At 37.9% G+C, this 27,707-nt stretch overlaps 1 protein-coding gene across 3 annotated transcripts in view; it reads left to right on the forward strand.

Annotated features, from left to right (window-relative positions):
* Positions 1-27,707, forward strand: part of thsd7b.S (thrombospondin type 1 domain containing 7B S homeolog) — a 209,509-nt gene that overhangs the window by 63,735 nt on the left and 118,067 nt on the right. For all 3 annotated transcript variants that reach the window (XM_041578308.1, XM_041578310.1, XM_041578309.1), the window contains 3 exons: positions 5,165-5,972; positions 10,238-10,486; positions 17,389-17,552. In XM_041578308.1, the coding sequence (XP_041434242.1) occupies positions 5,165-5,972; positions 10,238-10,486; positions 17,389-17,552 (1,221 nt within the window). The remainder of the gene's footprint in view (positions 1-5,164; positions 5,973-10,237; positions 10,487-17,388; positions 17,553-27,707) is intronic.

Genomic DNA, 27,707 nt, shown 5'->3' on the forward strand with positions numbered 1-27,707 from the left:
AATTTGGAGATGTTTGAAATTCACATTACTTTTTGTGAAAAAATTCATATAAGAGTCTTGTGAACTTGAATTTTTTGAGGTTTATTAATGGGGAAAATTTCAGCAACTAAAACCTAGAAAGCTTCTATAGAACATATAAAATATATATAAAATTTCTCACCCACTTAATTCGATCTTGCCCACTCCCACACCTTGTGTATTACTCCCTTCCCTTTAGAGTGTATGCCTTCCTCACCTTTTGTACCTGTATTGATTGTGATGTATGTAGCTCTATATGTTCTATGTATATAATTCATGTGATTTAGTTGTATAATCACATTTGCTTTACAGTGCTACGCAATATGTTGGCGCTATATAAATACATGTTAATAATAATAATAATAATAATAATCATTTTCTTTTTTTGTGGTTGAATTTAAAAAAATGCGATAGAATTTTTTTAAAAAAAATCACCATTTATAATTTAATTTAACACCATTTGATGGTTATGATCTTTTTAGTCTTACATAGTTAAGCCTTTCATAATGTCCCGACTTCATGCTTTAAATAATCATTATAAATACATGCCATTTCTATACCATTTCTATATTTCTCAATATATTCTTGGTCCGTGGGCCTTAGATTACAATGCGAGAGTGGAAACAGGAACTTAAAATAACATTAATTACACAACATTTTAGTTTTAGCTAAATAATGCTTTGAAACAGATGGCAGGGATGTTTTAACTACCTTAAAGCAGATGGTGCAGTAATTGTGTTATTATTTTCCCTATTGGCTTGAATACAAAAATATAAGACGACTACCAGTTGGAAGTGAGCCATTATTTCTTTGAAGCTAAAAATGTTTTTATTACATTTTCTATTTTTGCTACTTTCCTGGTTAAAATGAAATAAATGTTGAAAAATCAAAAAGTTAGAAATAGGTAAACTGCCTGGTCTGGAGGGAGGTAAATGTATCTTGGAATTGTACTGCTGCTGGCTGGCACGGTAGTGGGAGAGGTGGCTTATGAAATTTTTAGTTCAACCATTGTTGTATATTTTAAATGGTGAATGTTCTAAAGTTTAGATACGATACATTTTGGCCAGGTGAGCAATCTCATGTAAAGATTTCCTACTGGGTGGCTTAAAGGACCAGTAACATAAATTTTTTTAAGAAAAAATATGTTATACCACGAAAAAAAGACACCAACACATATTAAACTTTAAAATCGCAAAGTCTTTATGAAGAAATAACTTACCGAAACTCCACTTACGATCCTCTTCAGAAAAGGCGATCTCGTTATCTTCCTTATAGGAGATAGCCAGGGAGGAGAAATTGAGCGCCACACTATGGATCATCGCCCTGTCGCCTTTTCTGAAGAGGAGCACAAACGGAGTTTCGGTAAGTTAAAATAAAGACTTTGTGATTTTAAAGTTTAATATGTGTTTTTTTTCATAATATACTAACAAATATTTTTTTAATTTTTTTTAGGTTACTATTCCTTTAAGCCCAACCTATTGTTTGCACATGGACACCCAGAGCAAAGACAAAAATATTGCAGTTCCTCTTCACAAAATTACTAGATAAGCAAGTGAAAGGGGACATCAAATACATACATACTTTACAGCGGTGGTTCCCAAACAGTGGACCTACTGCACTTGGTTCCGGAGATGGTGTTGGGGTAAAAAAGTCAGCTTTAAAGTTAAACTATCATAGAACTAAAAAATTAACATAAGCTTTATGTATTGCAAATAAGAAAATATCATAATCTTATCAATAGGAAATCGAGTTAGTCTTCACTATTCCCCTTTCAGCAACCTGTCTCTCTACATGCAGCTTTGTGTTTGAGTCGGTAATTTTGAAAGACAGCTCTAATACATTGTCTAGGCAAAGGGAGCATTGAACCTGGCAATCAAAATTTGATTCCTGCAGGTAGAGACACAGATTGAATAGGGGAATAGAGAAGAGTAACCTTGTTTGTAACTTTGATTGTTTGATTGTTTACATTTTAGCAAAGCTCTTATTTCTAGGGATGCACCAAATCCATAATCCGACCTATGATTAAGGGATTTACTCCCGAAACGCGTTAGGTTTCACAGCAGTAACCCCAATAAACCTTTTCCAGAAGTGCCGTCTGCCTGTTTTGAGTCTATTGGATACATGCAGTGGGGACACTGCTTGACAGAGCACCTGGATGAGCATATGCGGTGAGCAGTAGCGGTCCTTTACCTTTGTTTCCTATCTTCGGATTTAGTTAAACCCCGAAACATCCAAAGCCTAATTTGCATATACAAATAAGGACAAGAAAGGTGAAAAAGAACCCGGGCATGCAGCACACTTGGCATGTCTTGGCACATACATTTCCACATGCAAACCTTTGACGTACATGATTTGCTGCCTTTACTTAACAGTACTGATGAACAAATTTTGCTTTGTGGAAAATTTGCGAAAGGCATTTAAATCAATAGGAGCTATAAAAACAACATGTAACCCGACAGTGCTAGCTAAAACTATCTTTAACCATACCAATAAACATGAAAATCTTTATCTCTGGGATAGGCCCTCACTGAGTTAGTGGAGGAAGGGTTTTGCTGAAACGATAATTCTCTGGTTAGTTAAGACAATTAGATGCCAGTGGTTTTTATAACTGTGGAAAGTAAAACTTAGGTGGACTTGAGTCCCTTCTCTGCCGTCTGCACAACCAAGATTACTAATCCTTCTACTTTACTTACTTTTTTTTAAACCGCTTTCCTTCCCAAATGTTAATTAGGACCTCACATAGCTGTCGCAAACTTTAGGTGGTTGCCCTCAATCACAGTTAACTAAACCCTACACATGTTTCCACATGTCTTTTAATGCATAGCTACAATTTGTTTAAGCTTTATGTCTATTAAATAATGATTTTATCTTTCTCGTGCTATCCTTGAACTTTAATACTGTAATATTTTATCTGCAGTTAATATAAAAAAAGCAATGCCTTTATGGACTAACAAAAATAAAGTGAAAGATAGAATACAGAGATTTCTTCTTGGAAGTCCGATAGCTACAGTATATCACACTGCATTAATCTGTCTCTATAACCAAGGGATTATCATCATAAAAATGACTTAGGGCAGTCTCCCCTGGGATCGCAGAGCTTTAGGTTTGATAAATGATATGATTTTAGATAGGTCATTTAAATGGACACTGGCACCAAGCAATTTACCCATCTCCTGTAAGGGGGGTTGCAAGTGTAGTAGTGCAGAAGTCAGATTTTGAGTTGATGTTTAGCAGCTGTTTCAGAAGCTTCAAGCCTCATGGTTTTGTAGTCTGATTTCATGGGATATAATTAAAGGGCAACTACAAATATAACTGTCCTGCCAAATTGTACTTACTCTAGTGGATATATACTAGTATTATACCTTTGTGAATACTCAAAACAGTCACATTTATAACCCCATTCAGCATCCATATGATCATATCAGACCAAACCTACTGAACTGCTATGCATATAAGCTTATTATATGGATTTATAACATAATAGGAGGACTATAGGAGCTAAGAAGGGTAATTTACACACACAGTTAAGTGTTGCAATTTTCAGGTTCCAATTGCCATTTTTTTACCCACAATGCAGTGTTTCCCCATACGTCCAGGGTATTTGTGTCTGCACTCCAAACACAATGACCCTTAAAGGGGAACTAAAGTCTAAAATAGAATAGTGCTAGAAATGCTGTATTCTGTATACTAAACATAAACATGAATTAACTGCACCACAAGCCTGATAAAACAAATGATTTATACTTTCAAAGTTGGCCACAGGGGTCATCATCTTGTAACTTTGTTAAACATCTTTGCAAGACCATGCACGTGCTCAGTGTGGTGTAATAAAATTACCTGTGTGGCAGGGTCGCCCGCCGTGTGGTTCTTAGGTGCCAGCGACATCTGATTCTTAGGGCACGCGCAGCGCACCTGCGCACCTCTTAAAGGTACAGGCATTGGCGCACGTTTTGGCACGAACTTTGACTGTATTTAAGGCCCATTCTGACCCCCAGCCAGTGCCCGTGATAGAACTTGGTTTCTAGTGGATCCAGAGCCTTGTGCATCTGATCTTGTATCTGTTTGTCCTGATTATCCAGTTTTTACTCCTGCCTGTTCCCTGACTACTCTGCATTCTGTATCCTGACCCTTGTCTGCCTACGACAACTCTTCCAGTTTAACCCCTTGATTGACAACCCGGTTTGACCCTTGCCTGCCTGACGATTCTGATATCCGCCTGCCTCGACCCAGCCTGTCTGACCATCCTTCTGCCTAATCCTTTTGTACCATGACCTTCTGCCCAAAAGACTTTGCTAACAGCAGTGCCCCTTTGCCAGCCAGAACATCTCGCCTTGTACCCCTCGTTAAGTCCAGGTGACACCCAAGTAAGCTGGGGGCTCCTTCCGAAGCCCAACGGTGGTCACACTACTGGTGAAGCCAAGCCGAGACCAGGGTACTTGGCACTTGTTCTGGTATTGGGTGCCGGTCGTGACATGTGGTCTGGGCTTCAGTTGGGAGGATAAGCTTAGGGATTATCATAAATGATAAAAATAGCACAAGTCAAATAATATTTGCCAGAAGCCAAAACAGCAATACTGATTAATAATCAGAATATACAGACTACACTGGGTCTGCGGATACAAATCTCTACACAGTCACCAGCTGCTCTACAGGGAAACAAACAAAGTTGCTCGAGTTCTGGGAAGTAAGGTGGGAGTTCCCCCTGCCAATTCAAAGTATGATTGTTTCCCTGCAGAGCAGCTAGGGACCATAGGAAGTTTCCTATCTGCAACAGTCAGAGCAAGTAAAACAAAGGAATTTCAATGCAAATGGCCAGGTTTCTTATAAAAACGGTACACATTTTTTAATTAAAGTATATTGGATGTAGCCTTCTTTTTCATTAAATAAATTAAAAATGGGATTTTATTTTTTGCATTTATATTCCCTTTAAGGATGATTGTTGCTCACCAGCCTTAAACAATGTCAGTTAAGGTCAGTTTTATTTTGGTCAAACTGAAACTAAATTAAAAAAAAATATTTCTCCATAACAGTGTGGGAGAAGCGTAAGAATAAAATGATGCATTTCAATTCATAATATCTGAATATCTGAAATTGTTTTGTGATAACATTATGAACTGCTGTAATATGCATTTTCTATCTTGTTTAGGACCTTGGGGCCGGTGTATAGGAGACTGTGGGCCAAGTGGCCTTGAGAGTAGATCAGTATGGTGTGTGCATGAAGAAGGCTGGATCACTCACAATACAAACTGTAAAGCAAAAGATAAGCCTGAAAGCCAGAGGAACTGCTTCAAAATATGTGACTGGCACAGGGATCTCTTTCATTGGGAGGTAACACAATGGCAAACATGTGTTCTTGTGCCTTATCCCCACCAGGAGAAAGGAAAGCATTTGGAATGCGTAACAGCCCAGCATGGCTTACAGCACAGAAGGGTAGATTGTGTCCAAAAGATGAACAGGTCTATTGTGCCTGGTGAAATTTGTGAACATTTTACTCCAAGGCCACCAATGGAACAAGCCTGTCTTATACCTTGCCCTCAGGACTGCATGGTGTCTGAATTTTCTCACTGGTCAACATGCGTCAATAGCTGTGTAAAACGTCTCCAACACAGAACACGAGCTGTTATTTCTCCTCCCTTGTATGGTGGATCTGAATGTCCAAATCTTACAGAATCAAGAACTTGTGAATTTCAGAGTTTTTGCTCTTTTGGAAATGAGGAGTATACGTACAGCCTCAAAGTTGGTCCATGGAGTAAATGTCAATTGCCCCATTTCAAAGAGATGAATGTGAGCGGGAGGACAGTGCTGGATTTCAGCTCTGACTCAGTGGAAATAAACAGGTATAAAAAGGAAGTGTACAAAGTTCAGCAGCATAACAGTGCATGGGATATAGATATTGGCTACCAGAATAGGCATGTTCGATGTACACGGAGCGATGGAAGGAATGCACTTTTAAGGTGAGTATACTAAAAGGAGAATAGTTACAGCTCTAAAACCCTCCAGTATATATTTATATCCAATGTACATTAGGCTATTAGCTTTATCCATTTTGTTGTACCTTAGGAATGGTGATAATGCCACTTGGTGGTTTCAGGGTGTTTATAGGTACTTAAGCAGAGTAGTTAATCAAAGGAAGTTTTGAATTACGCCACCAGAAGTTAAAGTTACTAATCTAGTTTTATATCTCCAGTCAACTCATTTCTATGCTGGCTGTTTATTGTTCATTTTAAGTGCTTTTTGTTATTAGTGTTATTGCTTAATCATCTGGCAAAAATGCCTTCAATGAAAAAGGCAAACCTAATTTGTGCAAACAGAGATGAAAGCCTTGAGCTGGCAATATAAAAATGATACTTTATAATCAAGCACACATTTGCCAAAATTATAGATAAAAGGCATCCTTGTTAGAATTGCCTGGCTAAAGGAAATCAAGGACATTGATGCAAAACGCTTCAGTAGAACTTTTGGCGCCATGACTTCTTTTCATCTTTGTCAGTCTGTTCTGTACTACTAATACCCTTTCTGTCAGAGTAAATTCAGACTCTCCATATGTGAGGACAGACATTTTGTGGAAAAAACAAAACTTAGTTGTATTCTGTGCCCAACATGGATATAAAGGTGTAATTTGTCTGCAACCAATCCAAAGAGAGAAAAAACAAACCATTGGAAGGAGAGCACATGGTCAAATGAATTATTATTATCCAGTAGAGATTCTGCACCGTCTATAACCATGGAATAATATAGTTGAGCATCAGCCCCAGATGAGAGTAGATGGAGTACTTTGTTCACATTTGACATGCTTTGTAACATAATCAGTTATTCAATTTACCCAAGATTATGCATTCACCAAACTGACATTTTTGGGATTTGGCCAAATACCAAATCTTTCACAAAAATGTGCCTGGCCTTATTTGCATAATAATTTGAGAAGAATTTATATTTTGCATCACCTGTTGCATTAAGTTGTTCAGAGCTTTGAACTCTAATGATTTTATGGTTCGGATTCAGTTTGGCTAAACGCTAAGACTGATTCCTCAACAAAATCCTGGATTCAGTGAATGCCTAATTAGTAATAATCACAAGCTTGTGGATCTGAGGCACAATAGATGGCCAAAAGTAGGTGAGGACATTCCTGTCAAAAATTCCCAAACCAAAGGGATTAATATGAAGCTGCTTTGCCATTTGATACTATAACAGACCCTACTCTTCTGGTAAGGTTACAACTAGATGTTGTAGGTTATCCTACAGCTGTTCAGTTGGGTTGAGATCAGTGCTCTGTGCAGGCCAAGTTCCTTCACTCCTATTTCTGTAAACCAATACTATATGAACTTTTTTGGAGCATGGGGCATTATTGGGTAGAGACAGGAAAGATCTAGAAAAGTATTGTTCAAAGTATTGTTACCGTTTAGTGTAGTGCCATATACAGTAAGTGTCATATAAGCAATGATTGCTGTGGCTTTAATAACCAATTCCAATAATTAGCAGGGGTGTCCACATTCATTGACCAGGACACGTTCACAATGCCCCACAAGTTGTGCAAATAAAGGCCAGAATTTTGCACTTTGCCCTTTGAGTGGGGCATTGTGCAAATAGCAGGACTGGATTTGAAAATATTGCTTGTCTAGGCTGCTCGCACCCCAGTCCCTCACTTGCACATCCCAGCACACGCACTCCTGGCACGTCTGCAGCCCCCACTCCTCTTACCTTCTTCACTGCTTGTCATCACTGGGGAACTGATCAGACAGTAGAGTCAAATAAAAAAAAACACAGGCCTTTGTGCTCCAAGTGCTGTTAAATAAACACAACTTAGTGCTCTAGCACTTGTGCACTCAGGGGATGTAAATTACCTTTTTAGTATTTGTAATCTAAATCAACAACTGTGAAACTACTTGAAATTCTGGTAGTACCTATTTGATCTGCATACTGCTATATATAAAATATTAAATATAAGTGCCCATCTCCTCGCCGAGAAGAATAATGGTAGTTTTACTAGTAACACAACAAATGGTTGAGGTCTGGGTGCTGACTATGACAAGCATTAGAGACTTTGCTTTAGAATCCCTGATCTAATTGGTGCTTAACTGGTGAATATAAAAATTCTTGGAGCCCCTCCATGCTTCAGCTGACGATTGGTAAAAAAAGACTCATCCTGGGAACTCATTGGTGAGTGACAACTCTCCAGTTTACTGAATTTCGGATCTTTAATCAATGCTTCTTAAGTGCCAATTAGCCAGAATAAAGTTAAAAAACCCACAGGAACACAAATCATGCACTAATAATCACACTGAAACATTCATACTATCATGAATAATATTTTACTTAAAGCTTCAACGGTTTAAAAATAAAAAAGACAATATAATTTTTATACATATTTATCATCAGAAATTCAGAGCATTGGGATTATCGTTTCAGTGCACTTACTGCATTATCTGCAACTCCTTCTTCAAAAAAGCCACTAAAAATGCTCTACTAGCAGTTATCTCTAATGAAGCATTACTGATACTCCCTGCTGGGTCCTGTTCCTTCCTATCTGATTCTGCACTTCATTACACTTGCGTGTGTGAAAATCAGCATTTTTCTTTTAGGAAATGTGGAGCATTGTTATTTTTTAAAAATAATAGCTGACCGATCTTTGACAGAGTTTGTATGTTTTTTGTACTAATAAGGTTCCAGTGGTTTCATGTGGCGATGGCTCTTTCTACCCTTAACCAGCCATTGAGTATTTTAATGTCATGTCTTTGCTGAATGAACTAGGAGGTGGACATGTAATATAGAAGTTGCCTCAATGAATACTGGGAAATTGCAGAAATACTACAAAACTGAAAGGCATTCTTTACTTTAAGATTACAGAGGTTCATTCATGATGTTCAAGGCAGTGTGAAAAGTGTACGAAACAGTTATAATCCAGCATGTTTATGCATTTTGCACTCTGCACTGCATGCCAAATGAATTGCTGTGGTCTCTGTGTTTTGTGTTCTGCAGCCAATGCTGCCTATGATCAGGAGAATTGCATTCATGATGAAAGGCAAGAGAATGTGCATTATTCAGATACACAAGTATTGTATTCTTTGTGACTTTAGTTGCTATGGTCACATTTACGTTAGCAACCATACAGTGTTTAGATAGCAAACAGGAAGATGTATAGGAGAATGATTAATTAAAAAGAATTATTCTGATCAGGGCTGATCTGCTTCCAGCTGCCTAGTCCCAACAACAAGAATAACTGGATTCCTTTACAGCTGCCATTTTTTCCAAATTTTGTGCTGTCTGAAGGAACCTTAAGGGGGTGCCATTTTTGTGTTTGGAAATGGTTTCAGCAGTGAAGGGGGCTCTGCAATAAGTTCATGTTGTTTCCCATATTCCACTGTTCAAGTGGGCAACAGCTCATCTTCCTAAGTGCCCTAAGTGAGTAAGGCCTGAATGTGCAGCCAGCAGGAAATGCTCCGATGAGGCAGCAGCACTAACTAAGTTACCAGGGGCAGCAAAAAGTCACTCTTGTAACTTTAAGAGCCAAATTTCTCGTTTTTGAACTGGATATTAGACTCTTCTAGTGCAATAATTGCTCTCTCTCTGCACTAGCAATGTGGCCCCCCTGAATCCCTTCCGGTGCAGGAAATGTAAATGTAAAAGCTATGGGGGTGGCATTGCAGGAGCCAACTCAGGCATCTTCAGCCCTAGAAACAGCACTGTGTGCAGCCACATCCTTATTTTTTTTGAAAAAAATGTGTTATCCCTAGCATGTATTGTCATCACTTGCTATATATTATTGATACCTCTTTAGGTTGGTTGAGGTTTACACTGCCACAAATTGATCTGAGGTGGGCTGACAGCCAACTAATGACATCTTTACTCTGTGTCCATCAATTTCTTAAAGTGACCCTGTCTATACAACTGCCACTTGTTTAAGGAAAAGTACAAGAAACTAAAACTAGTGTACATTTTCCCATCAAGCTGACATGCACGGGTAACGGGTTACAAGACTAGGTGCAAAAATGATACCTTTAATTGGTTCCAAAGTGTAAGGAGAGGCTCAGTCCCCCCTTACTATTGTCTTATATATATTATATTATTACATTTAGACCAGTCCATTTTCTTTGTTAACCTTGTCAAAAGATCAAACAGAGAACTGAAAAAATAGAGAGAATAGTTACAGGAATATAGTGATACATAGCACCAACTAATAATCAGAGCATACAAATCTCATGTTTTCTCTCTCCTTTTTCAGCATCTGCAAGCAGGACAGCATGCCTTTACATTTCCAGGCATGCATAATTCCCAATGACTGTGAGGTGACAGAATGGTCTGCATGGGGCCTTTGCTCAAAAACTTGCCGATCCGGAGATATGGTACCTGGATTCAGGAGTCGGAGCAGGAAGGTGAAGCACATAGCCATCGGGGGAGGAAGACCATGTCCTGAGCTTGAGGAAATAGAAGCATGTATCATGGGAAGAGAGCACCTTCCCCTGTGCCCTGGGTATGAGATAAATTGAACAAATTCACTTTGTTGTTTTGACAATGGAATCAGTCCACAATAAACATACAGTAAATAACCAAGCTGCGTTTTTATGAGAAACTTTCAAACTTGAAACTAAGAAAACCACAATAATATGTTTCCTTAATCGAACTAGAGCAGATAAAGTCAAGGTGCACAGCCTGAATAATATGGGTGACTTACATTCTTTCAAGTTTCACATAAATTCATGCAGCTCTTTGAGTAGAATTAGGTTCTGTTGCAGTCTTGTTCAATCATTCTAGAAAATAAGAAAATAACAGATGAATAATCATTCATCTGCAGATGGACCAAACTTTGTGTAGACATTTGACTATCTATCAAGTCCCACAATGAAACTCCATTTATATAGATCACTATCACATCTGTTTCCATAAGAATTAATGCTGGCAGTGTGTTGAGAGTAATTGCATGATCCGTGAGATGTGTGGTATAATAAGTTTGCTACAATGTCATTCTTGGCTACTAAAGTCACCTATTGGGAGAGTAGTAGCACTTCTTATTATGACATACTTATTACAAAGACCTAAAATCACTTGGTAAACCTTTAGTTCAGAAAATATTTTCTTCCTTGGCCTAAGCTGAGTATACAGTCCCACCGTCTAGAGGCCATAGAGACGACATAATTGCAGGCAAATTAGTCAAGTGGTCATTAAGCACAACACATCTACCTAATCTACCTGAGAGGGTGAAATTATCTTCCACATCCAAAGCATCTACTAGATGTTTATTAAAATGAAAATAATAGAGATTATATATCAATTAACCACTGAGATCCATGCACCCTGAATGAGGGCACACAGTTTTGAAATTCATATCAGATTTCAGCTAAATTTTTGTGAATGCAGTAATATAAAATTATTATAACTCCCTAATAGCTAACTTGCTCATTTGTGGACATTTGCATCAGTTTAACTTTTATTTCAAAAATGTAAGTTCCTGCTGATTTTTTATTATTTCAGAGGACTTATTCAGTTTGCCATTACACATGAACAAAAAACCTTTTTAGCTGTCAAACCTTCAACAAAACAGCCATAAAGCATAATTTGGAGTTCGGGTTATCTCCCCTTCCCCCAGAATGCTTAGCAGGCTAATGTCCCTTAAGTGCCCAATAAGGCATTTTATTTGCTCATTAAATGGCATATTTTGCAAAGCAAATGGTGTTACTTTGAGTTTTCCTGCAGATCAGGAATAAGAACATTAAAATACTTGTAGTTACAGATCAACTAGGACTCCATTGAAGAAGACAAGAAAACTACAAAAAAATAAAAGCCAAAGTCTGATTGGTTGGCATGGGTAACTGGACTGGTGCAACTCAGCTCATATCTTAGTACATCATCCCTTTGATATATGTTTTAAACTGGGATGATGTACTGTAGTACTTTGGTCCTTTGGCTGATGATCTCCAATTCAAAAGAATCCAATTGCCAGAGCATCCATTTTGTCTCTTCTGATGAATGGTGTGCATTTGAGCCTACTGATGTTGGGGAACCCTGAAGCTTCTGCCACTCTGGGCCTGGTGGTAGTTCCAGGGTTAGGCTACGCCAGTAGGAACAGTTGAGCTATATTCAGATGGAAACGTTGGTTTAACTGTTTACCCCAGAAGTGACACAACCCCACAAAACATAAGCTCATCAGATGCCATTTTTGAAGATGCAACTCAGAGTGTAGTGGCAATTATTTTGGATTTATGAGGAAAAGCACTACATTATGGTTGAAAATACATGGTGATTTGTGTCTGAAACTCAACTTTGCAGGTAACTAGCATTCACCATCAGAAGGACAATGAGGCAATTTTTAGTTAGACATTATTAATTCAATTAAAATGAGTAGTTGTGTATTTAATTCCCATAAAATGTATTTTTTAAAATGTAAGAGTTAGCAAGAAATAGGCTTAGATAGGTACAAAACTATTGCTGCTCCACTCATGAGAGCCTCACAATTATCCAAATTTTGGCACTTATGGTATCCAGTCCCCTGCCACATCCCATGGCCATGACTTACTTCCCTATTTATAAGCAACCCTGTGTACAATGGCCTATCAATGTTGTTGTCTTCCACTGGGCAGTTGATCTGATCCATTACATTTGTCATGTGTGGTCGGTGTTGTGGTGCTCCTATTACTAATTCAGGGATTGCCATTATGGCATCAGGGAGGAGTTTTTTTCTGCTCCTGTAGCCAAATGGAGATAGTTTGAGAGTTATTTCTACTTCTTCTGGATCAACAAGGAGTTAAGTATGAATTAACAGAGCAGAACTTGATCAATAGCACAAAGATACTACTATGCAAAGATATAGACAAAGCAAAGCATGTATTGCATATAGTGAGATAGGCCGCCATCTCTGCTCAGAAGTAAAGATAAACCTTACAAATAGAGCATTTCTTCTGTCCCGCTTTAACCTGACAATGTTCTTTCTACAAGACAGCTTTCCTTTAGGAAATATGTGTGACATTTAATATCTTAAAACCTCAAAGAGGCTAATAAATCCTTTCAGGTTAACTTCAAAATGAAATTGCAGATATGTTTTACTTTCCTTTTATTTCAGGTATTTGTTTACAAATCCAATACTGTACCTGTCAAAATTCCAGAAAACACATATATTATGATGGGTGTTTTGTCTAATGAAAGAATAAAAAATACATTAAGAGACATGTCATCATATTGTCAAAGACCGCCAATATTTTCCCGAGACTGGGGATTTTTATATTTTTAATGAAAGTGATTTCTCAGTGGCCTTGATGTTGGATATTTTGTCTCGTGGGTAAAATGCGAACAGCTCCCTGTGTGCAGTCAATTTATCACGCTGCTTCAGTGATATTACCATTCTATACTTATTTACCAACCACAGAGAAATAGCAGCAGTCTCCTTCTCTAAACATAATAAAGTCAAAACATCATTAGGGGTTTTGGGTCATTAATAGCTTCATTTTCCTGCTTTTATGATCTAATCAACAACAAAGATGGCCATTTGCCCTTAACAAACTCTGAAGCATTCAGAAGATAGAGGCTGTGGAAGAATTTCATTACATGTACTTAACAGGAAGATTTTAGAGCTAATCAAAAACATTTTCTCAGCTTGGTTATGCCTAGTACAGATGAAAGCCTTTTCTTGGTATTGCATTGATTTCTGTACTGGCGATAATGAAACATTCTTATACCTTTCTTGAATTGTTACCTTTCCTTTCAATATTGGCCTTTCTCCAGCCCTTAATTGGGTTCATCATAAGTAACTAAGATTGACATGCTTCTTTTGGGATAAATTAAGGATTAAGGTGACAAAGATGCAACAATGAATATTTAAAGGAAGGCAGAATATGTTTTTGAGCTTGACTATATGGCATCCCCCATTTTGGGCATGTTGGTTCTTACTATTGTATATTCTCACTGTAAAGAGTCATTGGCGATTAATGCACCCTAGATCAGGGATGTAAAGCCAGAGCGTGACAGCCCCCAGGTTTCATGAACCACTCATCATCCTCAGCTCTTATGGAAGTCAGAGGTGTGAGCTGTAGTTTGTAGATGAGATGATGATGATGGAAAAGTAAAAGTGGAAGAAACACTATAAGACTGGTAAATCTGGTAAACACTCCACTACCAAATATTTAGCTATGTAAATATTATTTTTTATCACATGGTTGTTATGCTAAAGGGTTAACTACTGGGTGGTGGATAATTTTGCCATTATAAGAGAAGGACATCACAAATGTGACATGTCAGAGATTAGGTTATTTTACTCATAACAAACTGAAATGGATAAACAAGGCAGATAATACCTAGCTGACATCAAGGGACATTAAAGAGATACTGACACCAGAAGAAATTAAACTTTTTTTTACATCTATCATAATATTGCCTTTGAAAGCAACTTATAACTTTGCCATAAAGTATTTGCACAATGCTTTTATATTACCTGTCTGATGCCCCATGTTCCTGTATGAGGGGGGCTACCATATTTGTTCAGCAGGAATCCGTTAGCATTAGAAACTCTAACTGACAGGCTGAGATGGGAAGTTAGAAACTTCAACTAATAATTACTTACAAAAACAAACCTCTCAGCAAAAAATGATCATCATGACCTATAGATAACTTTTAATGTACATTAATATTTAAAAAAATTGTTTTTTAGTGTCAGTATCACTTTAATATATTTATATATCACCAAATGATTCAAAGCAAGATCCAAAGGCTATACATGTGAATGTTGTGTAGGTTTAAGGGATGTTTGTGGCAAATTATCTTCTCAAGAAATGTTTTGACCTATGGCACTATTATCTTGTGTTTGATTTTTTACAAATGAATTTATTTTGGACCACTATTTCTTCTTTGTTTTTAAACATAATTGAGCACATATATGTGTGTACAGTCAAGGTTCAATTAAGTAGACCTTTTGCTCCGTTGCACGCAAAACAGAAGAAATCCCAGAAAGTAAACCTAGTTTGGACCATGATAAATTGATGCTTACCCTCCTTGGATTAAAACTTGGGTTTCTTCCCAGGATTCCTGGTTCTCCTTACTACTGTTGGCAGTAAATTCCTTGGTTTAACTATTATATTTCATAATATAAGCTATTTATCTTGATAGAGTGATATTACAATATTATGCTGAAGAAGCTGGTGGCGTTCATGAGCATCTATCCCAGGGGGCACAATGAGCAGCTCAGGGTCTCTATGGGGGGGGGGGGTCATTTGACACATATTGGATTAAGGCCTCCTGGATTGTATTCCTACTGCAATGTTTGCTTATGTGGCTCTGGTCCTGAGCTGTTAACACTTTTGTATTTAAAAAAATGGAGAAAACAATCAAATGTGTGTTTTATATAATACTCTGAGCTGCTGTGTTTGTTATTGTTTCATAAAAAAATGGAAAAGTCCTAGGCAGCAGGCGTTCCTGTACAGAGAAGGCCAATTACAGTGACAGCTATTGTACCAAGTGTCAGCAACTGAAAGAGGAGGCAGAATATTAGTGGAATAAAATCCCTCTGCATCTTTATTTTGCTTTGCATTTATTCATTAATTTCACTTGTAGCTGTCCTCTGGGTCTTGCCGTGTTTTCTAGACATGAAATATTAAAACCCTGGTGGCACCGCAACCAATAGAAGGAAAATGAAATACAAGAGAGAGAAAGATAATTTTCTGTATTGGCCTCCAGCTTTGTTCACCTTGCACTGGAGTCCATGAATTGCTGTCCAAAGTAATACAGAGTTTTTGAAAGAGACTGGATAGTTGAAGGCATCAAAGCATCTGCATTTTGATTTTTTTTTTTTTTTAGCAGAAAGCATTCCATGTTTTTAGGGATAAAGGTGATCTGCTCAAAAGAAGGGCTGCCCATTGTGTCACAAGCAAGTTAATGTTTTCAAAAGAAGAGCCGGAATTTGTGTCACAAGCAAGTGTGTCTGCTCAAAAGAAGAGCTGAAATTTGTGTCACAAGCAAGGGTATCTGCTCAAAAGAAGGCCTTGCCCTTGTGTCACACAGTAAAGTGTATCCTCCCAAAAGAAGAGCTGTACTTTGTGTCACAACCAATGGCATCTGCTTAAAACAAGGGATATATCTTGTGTTAAATCCAGTAGAGTGGTCTCTTGCAAAGGGTCTTTATGGAACATTTGAAACTGATTTTGACTGTACCAAGGCTGTACAGAGGCTTTCATTATAAAACCACAAATATATATTTTAGTGATTGATCTATAAATCAGTTGAGTGAAGCTGTTCTATGCTCTAGTGAATGAATATTAGACTATTTATATCAGCTGATATCTCTTCACTTTAACTTAATACATGGAGAGGGGTAATAAAGAACTATACTTAGTAAAAGTAAAACTTAGTATGCAAAATACTGGGCAATCTCTATTACAATATGATGGTTATGACCTATAAAAAATCTGAGTGAGAAGCATTGATAAATAGTTATGGCAGTGCTGCTATCTTCACCACTACAACCAAAACTCGGCAGGTAAAAAAATAGTGGATCATTTTTTCTTTCATCATACTAATACCCCTCACTAGAATTCCATTTTAGGGTGACATTTAAATATAGTGTTATGAATTTAATGTAATTGTCATCCAGTGTGGATTAATCATACATGCAAAGATTCCATCCTTAGTTCATACCAAGGTAATGATGGTATATTATGAATGGAACAGTCTCCCTACTATAGTTCCACTAAGTTCCAAGTAATCATCATCAAATATCAGCCTTCTAGATGATCTTGTATATTCCATCCACTCCTAAGGACCCCTATGGAAGGATAAAACTACACATTTAAAGGATTTTAATCAAGGGAATGGCAGGATTTAAATATATTGGGGGATGTTTAGCTGAATAAATCTTGGCTTGGAAGTGAATAAATCTCCCCCAACCCATCCTATAGTAGTTGATCTAAAGTATAATAGTACAATAATCTACTTTATTAAAATATCCCCCAGAGGTCCTTTATAGTATTAAATGAGATTCCCATATGCCGTCTTCAGATATATGTGCCAAGACATTGTGCCAAGGATGTGTCATTACAAATCTGCAATCTAACAAAGAGCAATCATACAGCTCACCATTCATTTCAATGGGACAGGGGTGATATCATGTGTGCAGAAGTTTCAACAGTCTTCTCTTTTTAAATCAGTCAATCTCCTAAAAGTATAACAATAATGCTGTGCTTTGATTGAACATGAAGCTACTTTTATAATCTTGAAATGTGTACTTGCCTTCACATTATTAACAGGAAATGAAAATCTACAGGAAATTATAAAAATTGCTGTTTTTTCCATAAAAACATTCATCTCTATTCTACTTTTCTGTGGCCTGAAGGATTTGCTTTCAGATTTTACCGGAATTTCTTATCAATATCTCACTTTTGTCTTTTTTTCTGAAAGGATTGCTTGGAAGACCTCAGAGTGGATGGCATGTCAACTGTCCGCTGACCATCAAGACTCTCAGATAAGCTCCAAAAAGGCTGCTTGTGGAGGAGGAACCCAAACCCGCAAGGTGTTCTGTGTCCAATATTTTACAGAATCTGGAACAGAAACACTCAAAGAAGGTCAGCATATGTTATAGATTAAAATATTATTCATGAAGGCGATAAAATCTTCTTTTCCATGGGGAGGAGGGCTCCTAAACCAAACTGGTGATTAGAATACTCCTCACCATAGGCAATAATTTCCCATTTACTTGAATGGCAAATGCTCAGTTCTATGGTAAATCTTTAGGCTTTAAAGGTACAGTTGAGTTCGTTGTTCAGCATGAGTTCTATCAATAGGACTTTTTGCCTATTTCATTAATATATGGTTTCTTGTTATTTCCTGAATTAAATGGAAGTATTAAAAGTAGAAGTCTTTAATTTTTTTTCAACTTTCTGGTTCTTGCAAGCATGTTGTGGGAGGAAGAGAAGGTAGTTCACCACATTTTCAGTCCACAGATAAGTTCTGTATAATGGACTCTTCCTTATCTGAAAGCCTTACATCGACTGTAGGCAGGGGGTTTGTTTATAAAGAGCTCGTTGTCTCTGTAAACAGCATTTTCTGATTACAGGGAATACATGGTAGATAATATAGTGTTTGTATACCGTATACTGCCTATTAAGAGATAATTCCTCAGGAAAGCCAGGTGCTCCCTTATGCCTATAACGTTGCACTTTGCACCACATTCATAATAGTTACCAAAATGGCTTGAAATGTGCTGAAGACTGAACATAAGTGCTAACTTGAATGGCTCAAGTCTTTTTAATAGTTGCTAAATTGCAGCTGATTTTTAGTCTTGGACCACAGGGGAGATTAATAGGAGGCCCCAAATTAAAAGACCTCTGTACTGTGCCAAATGGTATTGGGGATCAAAGTAACTAGAGCAGTTATTCCCAACCCGTGACTCATGAGCAACATGGATGTTGCTCCCCATGGCCTCAAATTATATTTGAATTCCTGGCTTGGTGGCAAGTTTGGTTGTATAAAAACCTGGTGTACTGCCAAACAGAGCCTCCTTTAGACTGTCAGTCCACATAGGAGCTACCAAATAGTCAATCACAGCCCTTATTTGACATCCCAAGGAACTTTCTTCATGCTTCTGTTGCTCCCCAACTTTTTCTTACATTGGAATGTGGCTCATGGGTAAAAAAGGTTGGAGACCTCTGAACTAGAGGGACTTAGGAGTATGGGCATGTGGGATAAATAGAGACTCCTGTACTACTAGGTACTAGTAAACCAATTCATATTTCATTTTCTGAACTGCAGTTGGATTCACCTTATCATTTATCAACAGGTTTATTGTTAAATATTGTCTTTTTCCCCCTTACTTACTCTGCTGGTGATTTTGCTATTTCCTATATAACAAATGATTGCAATGTGAAAACAATGGATGTATTAATCCTTTCTCTAGCTGGGATCATCTAGCAGTTCAAATGTTTGCTAAAGATCTATCTCCATAACTGGCAGATAGGATCCCATTTGCATGAACAAATAGGTGAGCAGTGGCACTCGCTGACCTTCTTACTGGGAAGCGTAAAATAGCAATTCGCTGTCATTCATATTGCTTAAAATAACTCACCCAGAAGGATAATACTTTCTTCATTTCAGGCACTGCCTATAAACTGTAGGCTGTAGGTATCAGGACTGTAAATCCTGTATTAAAAAAAAATATGCCTGTCTTCTTTACACGAGAACTCATTTGCATGTATAAAGAGATGTACTGCAACGAGCAGGCAAGGATTTAGAGTGCCGAAGGGATGGGGCACCCAGAAAGGGAATAACACACTCTGAGCAGGTGATTAGTCGGAATTTTTGTTGAAATGCCGAAATTTCGCGAACCGCATTGAAGTCGATGGACGCTTTTTTACGAGCAACAAATTTTTACGCGCATGACAATATTTCTCACTCCAAATGCAATGTCGTAGCCAATGGGCGTTTCTTCTTATGGCTATTTTTTTGTCTTAATGTATTAGGATGAAGGCACACGTGAAGATTCGGGAGAGTTGACAAATCTTCTCTTCTTCGGGGCGACTAATCCCCCCTAATGCCTTCCCACTGGCTAGAATACGAATCACCTCCAGGATGGCATACAAATCAACTTCGGATTTCCAAAGTCGCCAGAAGTTTCCACATGAGGCAACTTCGGGTGACCTTGGGTGACTTTGGAAAGGTATGCCATCCCGTCGGCGATTCATATTCTTGCTCGTGGGAAGGCATTTGGGGAGATTAGTCACTCGAAGTAGGGGAGATTTGTCACTGGGCAACTAATCTCCCCTGAATCTTCACGTGTGCCACCACCCATAAAGTCAATTGGCGTTTTTCATTATGGCGACTTTTTTAAATGGGCGTTTTTTCTTATGGTGACTTTTTTTCTTCAAATGCATTAGTCAATGGCCGTTTTATCTTATGGCGACTTTTTTGTCCTAATGCATAAAAGTTATTGGGCATTTTTTTACTATGGCGACTTTCTTTGTCCTAATGCATCAAAGTCCATGGGCATTCTTTCTAATTGCCATTTTATCATAGCAAATTTTTCTGCTGAAAATTTTCGCCACAGCTCTGAAAAAAAATTCGCACATGGTGAAATTTAGAATTTTGCCGCAAATCCATGGCTTGCAAATAAATTCGCTCATCACTACAGGTGATATGAATTATAGTTTCCAGATAACCATGATGACCTTCAGTTGATATAAATACACATTGAAATATTATCTATTTACCAACAGCTGGTGGCCCACAAGCAGATATCTTCCTAGCCATTAACATAACTATAGCACAAAATTTGCATAGGGTCCACTCACGCATCCTCTTTACCTAAGGGTCAGTCCACATTAGCAGATTCGAGGAGATTAGTCACCCTAGCGACAAATCTCCTCTTCTTCGGGTGACAATCTCCCCGAACTGCCTTCCCCATGCCCTCTGCCGGCTAAAATGCCAATCGCCTGCGGCAATGCACAGACAAGCGCCATATGTGCATTGCCACAGGTGGTTTTCATTATAGCCGACGGAGGGCAGGGGGAAGGCAGTTCGGGGAGATTGTTGCCCCAAAGAAGAAGAGATTTGTTGCTGGGGTGACTAATCTCCCCGAATCTGCTCTTGTGGACTGACCCTAAAAGGCAGAGCCAGGTCAAGTAGTATTGGTACATACCCACTTAGCCCATTCTATCTATCAAGCTAATCAGCAATTCATCTACTTGATCTATCTATGTAGACTACAGTATGATAATGTATTGGGGCTAATTGATCATGGGATTAAATGTGGCAAGATAATGTGCAATAAAACACTGGATTATGCTTACATTGCCCTCCCCCTGCTGTGAACAGGCATTGGAGCACATAACTGCACACAGGAGGGCGATACATGGTGGCATATGGGTATCTCATGCCCCTTCCTTGAAAGGCAGGGGCACCAGATGCGAAATCCATCCCACCCAGTGGTAAAACTACATTTAACACACCTCAGTCAGATCTTATTAGATCTCCTACCTCTAAACTATCTGGAAGCCCTGTTTCACTTCATCAATATCATGTGGTATAACAAATAATGGCGACTATGACACCAAACCTTTAGGGACTGTTGGGGAAGCTTTTAACAGATGTTCGAGATAATTGGAAGGCTCACCCCTAAAAGTAAGGATCTACACTGTATAGATTGGACCAGCACATTCATACTACAACTCTCACACACAGATGGGATGCCATTTGCTTTTCGTAGCCCACTATTGAGTAATTGGCCAGAGCAAGGTGGTCGTCATTGCCACCCTTTGCTGCACCTAATCCTCCCTTGTTTCCTGCCCACCAATACAGCAAACATAGCAGATGTTTAAGGATTTGCTGCCTGTGTTCAAGGACAACCCAGCAGTTTTAGGTTTCTTGTCTATTTTGTTGTTCTGTCTTTAGAAAAAGAAGAAAAATTATCTTTACCTTCTTGTCCACTGACCGACACCATTGAATTAGAATGGCAGTGATGTTGTCGTTTTCTGCCTGTGACCTACTCAGTTCCTTGTACCATGTCTTTTCAACATATAAGGAATCTTCATCTGAAAGAAGTATATGCAGAATTCATTATCTGAACTACTCAGTGAGCACCAGCGCTCTTTGAAGCAGAACAAGGCTCCTGAACTCTATCATATTCCTTATGTAATGGAATTTCATTTCTATAATGTACTGATATTTCAATCTAACTTTTCAGTGGTCTTTAAACACAGTGCATGTTAAAGGGAGATGAAACACTAGCATGCATTTTTTATCTTTACCACAGCGTAAAAATCTATATTTCCTCAGCTTTTACAGCTGTCTACAGATTTTCTGGAATTGACTGAATTGCCATCTTGTAGTGTCCTAGTAAGTGATCATGTGTCCAGAGATAAGGAGCTGCTCTGCTATTTGTTTATTTTGGGTTACACATTCTGTCTGTGGCCACTGTATCCACCATCATGTTGCTTTTAACTGCTTTATGTGAGAACCTAATAGAGTTCTGCGGTGCTGTGTGTGGGAATTGAGCCCAATTAACTCCACTGGTTTCTATAGCTTTAAGACTATACGACATTTAGCGACAGTAAAAACCTAAGTTTGGGACAAGTTTGCAAATTTTATCTAGGAATTTGGTTAATATGGCTAATCATATATATTATCATTATATAATACATATTAAATGCTTAACTACAGTATAAAGATGAAGTAAACAAAGTAAACAAAATATTGGACTCTCCTTCCAATTCTTGAAATCAATTATTTAAAAGTTACCCGTAACTGACAGATGTATGTATGTATATTTTTATAATGCTCCTTGAGGGCAAAGCGCTGTACAGCAGAACAATAAATTAGCAGAAGAAACAGGGGGTCAACCCTCTACAGCATACAGTGACATTCTTGACAATTTTGTGCTTCTTGCTGTATTGGGAAGGCCCTTTTTGATCAGCACAATAATGCCACCACACACAAAATAAAGTCCATACAGATTGGGGTTGCAAATATCGAAGTGGAACAGTGTCGGACTGGGACACACACCAGGGGCCCACCCAAAAACCTTGGCCAGGGGCCCACCAATTAATCTTAGACCAGGGGCCCACGCTTAGTATTATTTTTCTTCCTCTTCTCACTTAACCTCTATTCTCCTAGTCTCTTTTCTTTACATACTATAATCTATTTTTCCTTCTATTTCGCCTCTTTGTTCTCATAGAAATAGTGAATGGCCATGAAATAGGCCAAATGTTTAGCAGCATGAGGGCCTACTGACACCTGGGCCGACCGGGACTTTTCCTGGTATCCGGGTGGGCCAGTCCAACACTGAAGTGGAAGAACTTGAGTGGCCTGCACAGAGCCCTAACTTTGACCCAATTAAATACTTATGGGATGAAGGTGAACAGCAATGCTAGCCAGACCTGATTTGCTAGAATAAGTGCAGATCAGTGCTGCTTACATACAGTATGAAGAGAACCAATAACACCAACAAACATCTAATTCTGTGGCAGTCTGTGCTTTTGATCAGGGCCTCTTTATTTCATGAAATAGGTACAGATGTAGAAAATGATTGGTGTTTCAGTCATTCAACCATAGTTCCAGGAATATTAAGGGGAGCAAATGCCCATTTTACTCACTATCACAATAACTGGACTTCATGCTAAACTTCCCTGCCACAGCTCCAAGTCTCCCATTGGGCCCAGTCCTTCTCGTTGTCTTGTGGAAATGGTGTTTGCAGCAAATGATTAACCTCATCTATACACTTGTGGGTTATTTATCAAAATCCTAATTTTTCTGATTATTTAATTAAATAAGTCCGCCCAGACTAGAATCCACGATTTGACCTTATGTATTATTAAAAAAGCTTCATCAGATTGGGGAAAAACTCGAGAAAATCGTCCAAAAACCAAATCGTATGATTTTACTTTTACTATGATTTGCTACGATTTACTTCGATTCGCCTAAGAAGTCTGAAATAGTCGGATTTTCAGGCTAATTCCAGTGCAGATCACAGAAACTTCCAAATAAGATAGGGACCTCTCCCATTGACTTATATATATGGCCTTGGCAGGATATATATGGCATTGGCAGGTCTGAGATGGAGAATTTTCAGACCTTTTTGCATCCTCTGGGTATAATAAATCTTGAAAAATTTGAGGTTTTCCCAGTAAAAATTTGGATTTTATAGTAAAAAAAACTCAAATGTTTAGTTTTTAGCATTCGAACCTTGTGGTAGCCATGTAATGCCTACAGATCATCCTCTTCATCTCTAAGAATCGGGGCAAAAATGCATTAAGCATCTCCCAAATATGCATAAATTTCAAGCACCTTTATAAATCACCCCTAGTGTGTTAGAAGATTATATTTTTAACTTCAAAATGGGCAGCCAAACATCCAGCTAGAATTTAATACCAGTTAGCAGTATGTAATTTGTAATCTATTACCTTCAAAGCAATTTCAGACTTCAGCATTGAATGGTCGTGTGTTTTTCTTCTTGTAAACTGTGAAAGTAATTAACTTTGGAGAATGCTGTCTGCCAGCGATGAGTTTATGTGAATGGTTGCCCTTCCTTGAGAATATCCCTTTGTAAAATGGCTATATAACTTTATAACCTCATTCATTATCCCCTACTAGTGGAATGAAATGGAAATGATTACAAATGGCAGAATTCAAAGACCTGTCAGGGGGCTGATATTTAGAGGTGCCGGAGAGTCGTTTCATTTAAACCAGCCCTTTCAATATATCTTGCTAACGTCCTTTGCAGAGGCAATGGCTTACAAGAACAATTTAGCTCGGCTTTGATTGTAAAGAATGGTTCCCATTCAATTTAAAAACTACATTTATTACTATACATTTATAAAGTGTCCTATCAGCATTCACATGGTTTATGATAGAGACATGTCTCTGCTGTACATGCACTTTTTAAAATGATTATAAAATGACTAAGATATTATTGTTGTATTAGATTATACCCTTTAATTGGTGCAAAGGTGCAAAGAAGAAATTAGACCTTTGGGCATACTTTAAAAAGCCACTATATGATAAAGTTTACTTTTGTATTTGGCTAATACAAAAGATAAGGTACAATAAGGGATAATGTACCCCCTACTGTAAATTATAAGGACATAAGAAGTCAGTGAGGAGTTCTGTGACCATTTAACGGCAAACAGCACAATATTGAGTGATGCAGAACTAGCTTAGAGTATCACTCATGTATTGTAAGGGATAATGTACCCCATACTTTTAATTATAAGGATATTAGAAGAGAAACAAGGTGCTTTAGTTTAAAAATATATATTTATATCTATATATATCTCTATATATACTGTATGTGTGTTTGAGTGTATATGTATATATTTTATAGATTTGCAAAACCTTGTCCTATTTCTCACATGTGATGCAGGAAGGGAAGGGTTATAAAACACCCTAGTGCCTCCTCTACTTTGTTACCTGGAGTAAATTGAGATCTATTTCTTTATGCATTAAGTAATTATTCTCAAGGGAATTTTTTGAGTGCATGAATACTTTATCACTTGCTGAAATTTGCTGCAGGCTTTGACCCTTTAATGCATGTTGATGTGTTTGGCTTAACTCTGTCCTCCCATTGTTATTTACAGACCGAGCTGGTGCATATTGTGAATAATATTCACTGCAATGAAGCAACTTTGTGCCAAATTACATTCATTAGAAGCAGATTTGGCTCCCATGCTTGGTCTTTTGGGGCTACAGGCTAGTTTTATTATTCTGCAACTATCAAATGGAGCTAGTGTTAGTGGATTACATGTACAGACCAGATGCTTCCAGTTCAGCATCTTCTACACGAGCAGAGAATAAATACTTTGATCTAGAGACATCTGTGTGATTAAACACCTGATGGGTGACAGCTGGTGGGCTCCCATATGTAAACTCTACTTTATTTACTGCAGAATAAAGATAACTGAACATCTTGCTTAATCATCTATTTCAGTTGAAAACTCACCTTTGCTTATGTGTTAACGAGTGCCTTAAATAACCAAAATAGAAGCAGAGGAAACCCTGTTGTGAATAAAAGACAGACACAGGCCTGCTTGAAGTTAACTTGGATTTGCTGTCTCTTCTTAAGAAAATGTATTAACACTCCTTCATTTGTGTAAATCCCCAATATATCTATCTATCTATCTATCTATCTATCTATCTATCTATCTATCTATCTATCTATCTATCCACACAAAGCCACGTGGAGTTGGCACACTCGATAAGATGCAATAAGTTGCCTGGATGCACGATCAACAAACATCTCCATACACTACTCAGCACTACTCTGGTCTTAAAAATGAAAAAGAATTTATTTAATAAAATAGCAGCAGACTGACGTTTCGGTTGACTCCTCAGCCTTTCTCAATTTGCCGAAGTCAATACTGAACATGTCTTTTAACCACACCCTCGTGGGAAACCACCAGCTACAGCTTAGTCTCATGATTAAAAGCTAGTGATGGGTAATTTGGGACATTTCTCTTCATCGAAAAATTCCCGAATTTCCAGCGAAATTCGCAAAACGGCAAAAAATTTACTAAACAGCACCGGTGTCTAGCTTTTGATGCCGGCGGCAAATTGCAAAATCACGCCTGCCGAATAAATTCGACCATCACTATTAAAAGCTAATTAAAAGTTCAACAAGGTATATCTCCAATCCATGTGTTAGACTCGATGATTTTCACATGAACAATATAATTTACGAAAATGGTGTCCTTGAGAGTAATCTAGTAATGAAACAATGTATTAATGTAACAGATAAAAGTAGTAACATATAGGAACGTTTCCTGATTTGTGTGAAATACTTGGACACATTTTGTTATATTATTGCTATTATGGTTTTGTTCTTAATTTAGTCTTTTCTGCTTGGAGAGATGAATACAAACTGATATACTCTGTATGTATATACAAAATTATTTTACATCTAGTTAGTGTATTGACATGTTAACTGTTTTTAAATGGTATAAGAACAAATCCTTGTCCTCTGCTGGACATAAAAATCCCTTCAATAGTACATGCCCAAGCTTCCAGTAGAGCAGCCATGGTTTATTTATGTTGTCTACAAGGAAAAAAAAGTGATAAAAATATGTTTCCTTTGCAGCGCTTACACCAGCAAGTTCCTAACTGTGTTCACTTGGCAGCAAACCTTTGCCCTTGTTATTATTATTATTAATTGCTATTGACTTGTCAGTGGTAAGCGCCTGCCCATCACTCGTCTTCTGAAGATATAATCAAACAGTCTGCAAATTTTCCTTTGTGTGAGTTTAATATAGCCTTTGTGAACCTGGAAACTGTTTAGCGAACACTTCCGACAGGGGAAGAAGGTTTGCAAATTTTATAGTTTGTGCAGGGAATGTAATGAAACTTCTTCCTGAAAAAGTTATGTTTGCTGAAAAAACTGAAAGCATTTTGTGAGCATTCACAACCAATTACATGATGAGGCCACGCTGTTTATTCTATAACCAAGGACTAATTTGTCTACATGGTTATAACATCCAGTGCAGCAAAGAGATCCTTGATCAAAGTATCTGAAAAATGCCATGTTGGAGGTTTCATAGAATAATACAGAATAAAAAGCTTTGGCTCTAAAGCAGCGAGGCCCCAACTTGTGGGGTTGATCTATTTTATTAAAGTAGGAGACTTGGACACTGCAGAAATGATACTGCAATATGAGTGCATTTAATCAGTGTATAATCCAGATATACTGTATGCTGTGACAAGGCACAAAAGGAGTAACATTGGATCACTGAGCCTCTCTGTGTAAAATCTTTATTTATCCTAAATTATGGTGTTGCCAGAATGGCTCAGCCTAGTTAGGTTAAGATTTGGGGATAAGGCCTATTTGCACTCCTAGATGCATCTGAGATCCACTTAGGGTGAGAATTAGAGTAACAAGGAATTTGGTGGCTTAATTAATTAAGTAATATTATCAAGCTCTTAGAGGGGCCCTGACTAAATGTTGCATCTTAAAGGGAGCATAAACTGAAAGTCCAATACCCACTTGCTCTTAAAGGTTTGTCAATGCAGAGTGTAGACTGCTGTTATTTCCATATGTTATCCTTGAGGAACTCATATATTCAGAACACTACATTTTGACACTTCATAAATAGGACAATAGGGCAAACAATGCAATAAATATAAAATAATTATACTCACAAAGATCCAGCATGACAGGTTAAGAAATGGATAAATGAAGAGCGTTAGGATGTCCCTACTGGAAAATCTTACAATCCATGTAGCTGCATGTGAAATATAAAGTG

The sequence above is a fragment of the Xenopus laevis genome, chromosome 9_10S (assembly GCF_017654675.1).
Source record: "Xenopus laevis strain J_2021 chromosome 9_10S, Xenopus_laevis_v10.1, whole genome shotgun sequence".
Classification (NCBI taxonomy): Eukaryota; Metazoa; Chordata; class Amphibia; order Anura; family Pipidae; genus Xenopus; species Xenopus laevis.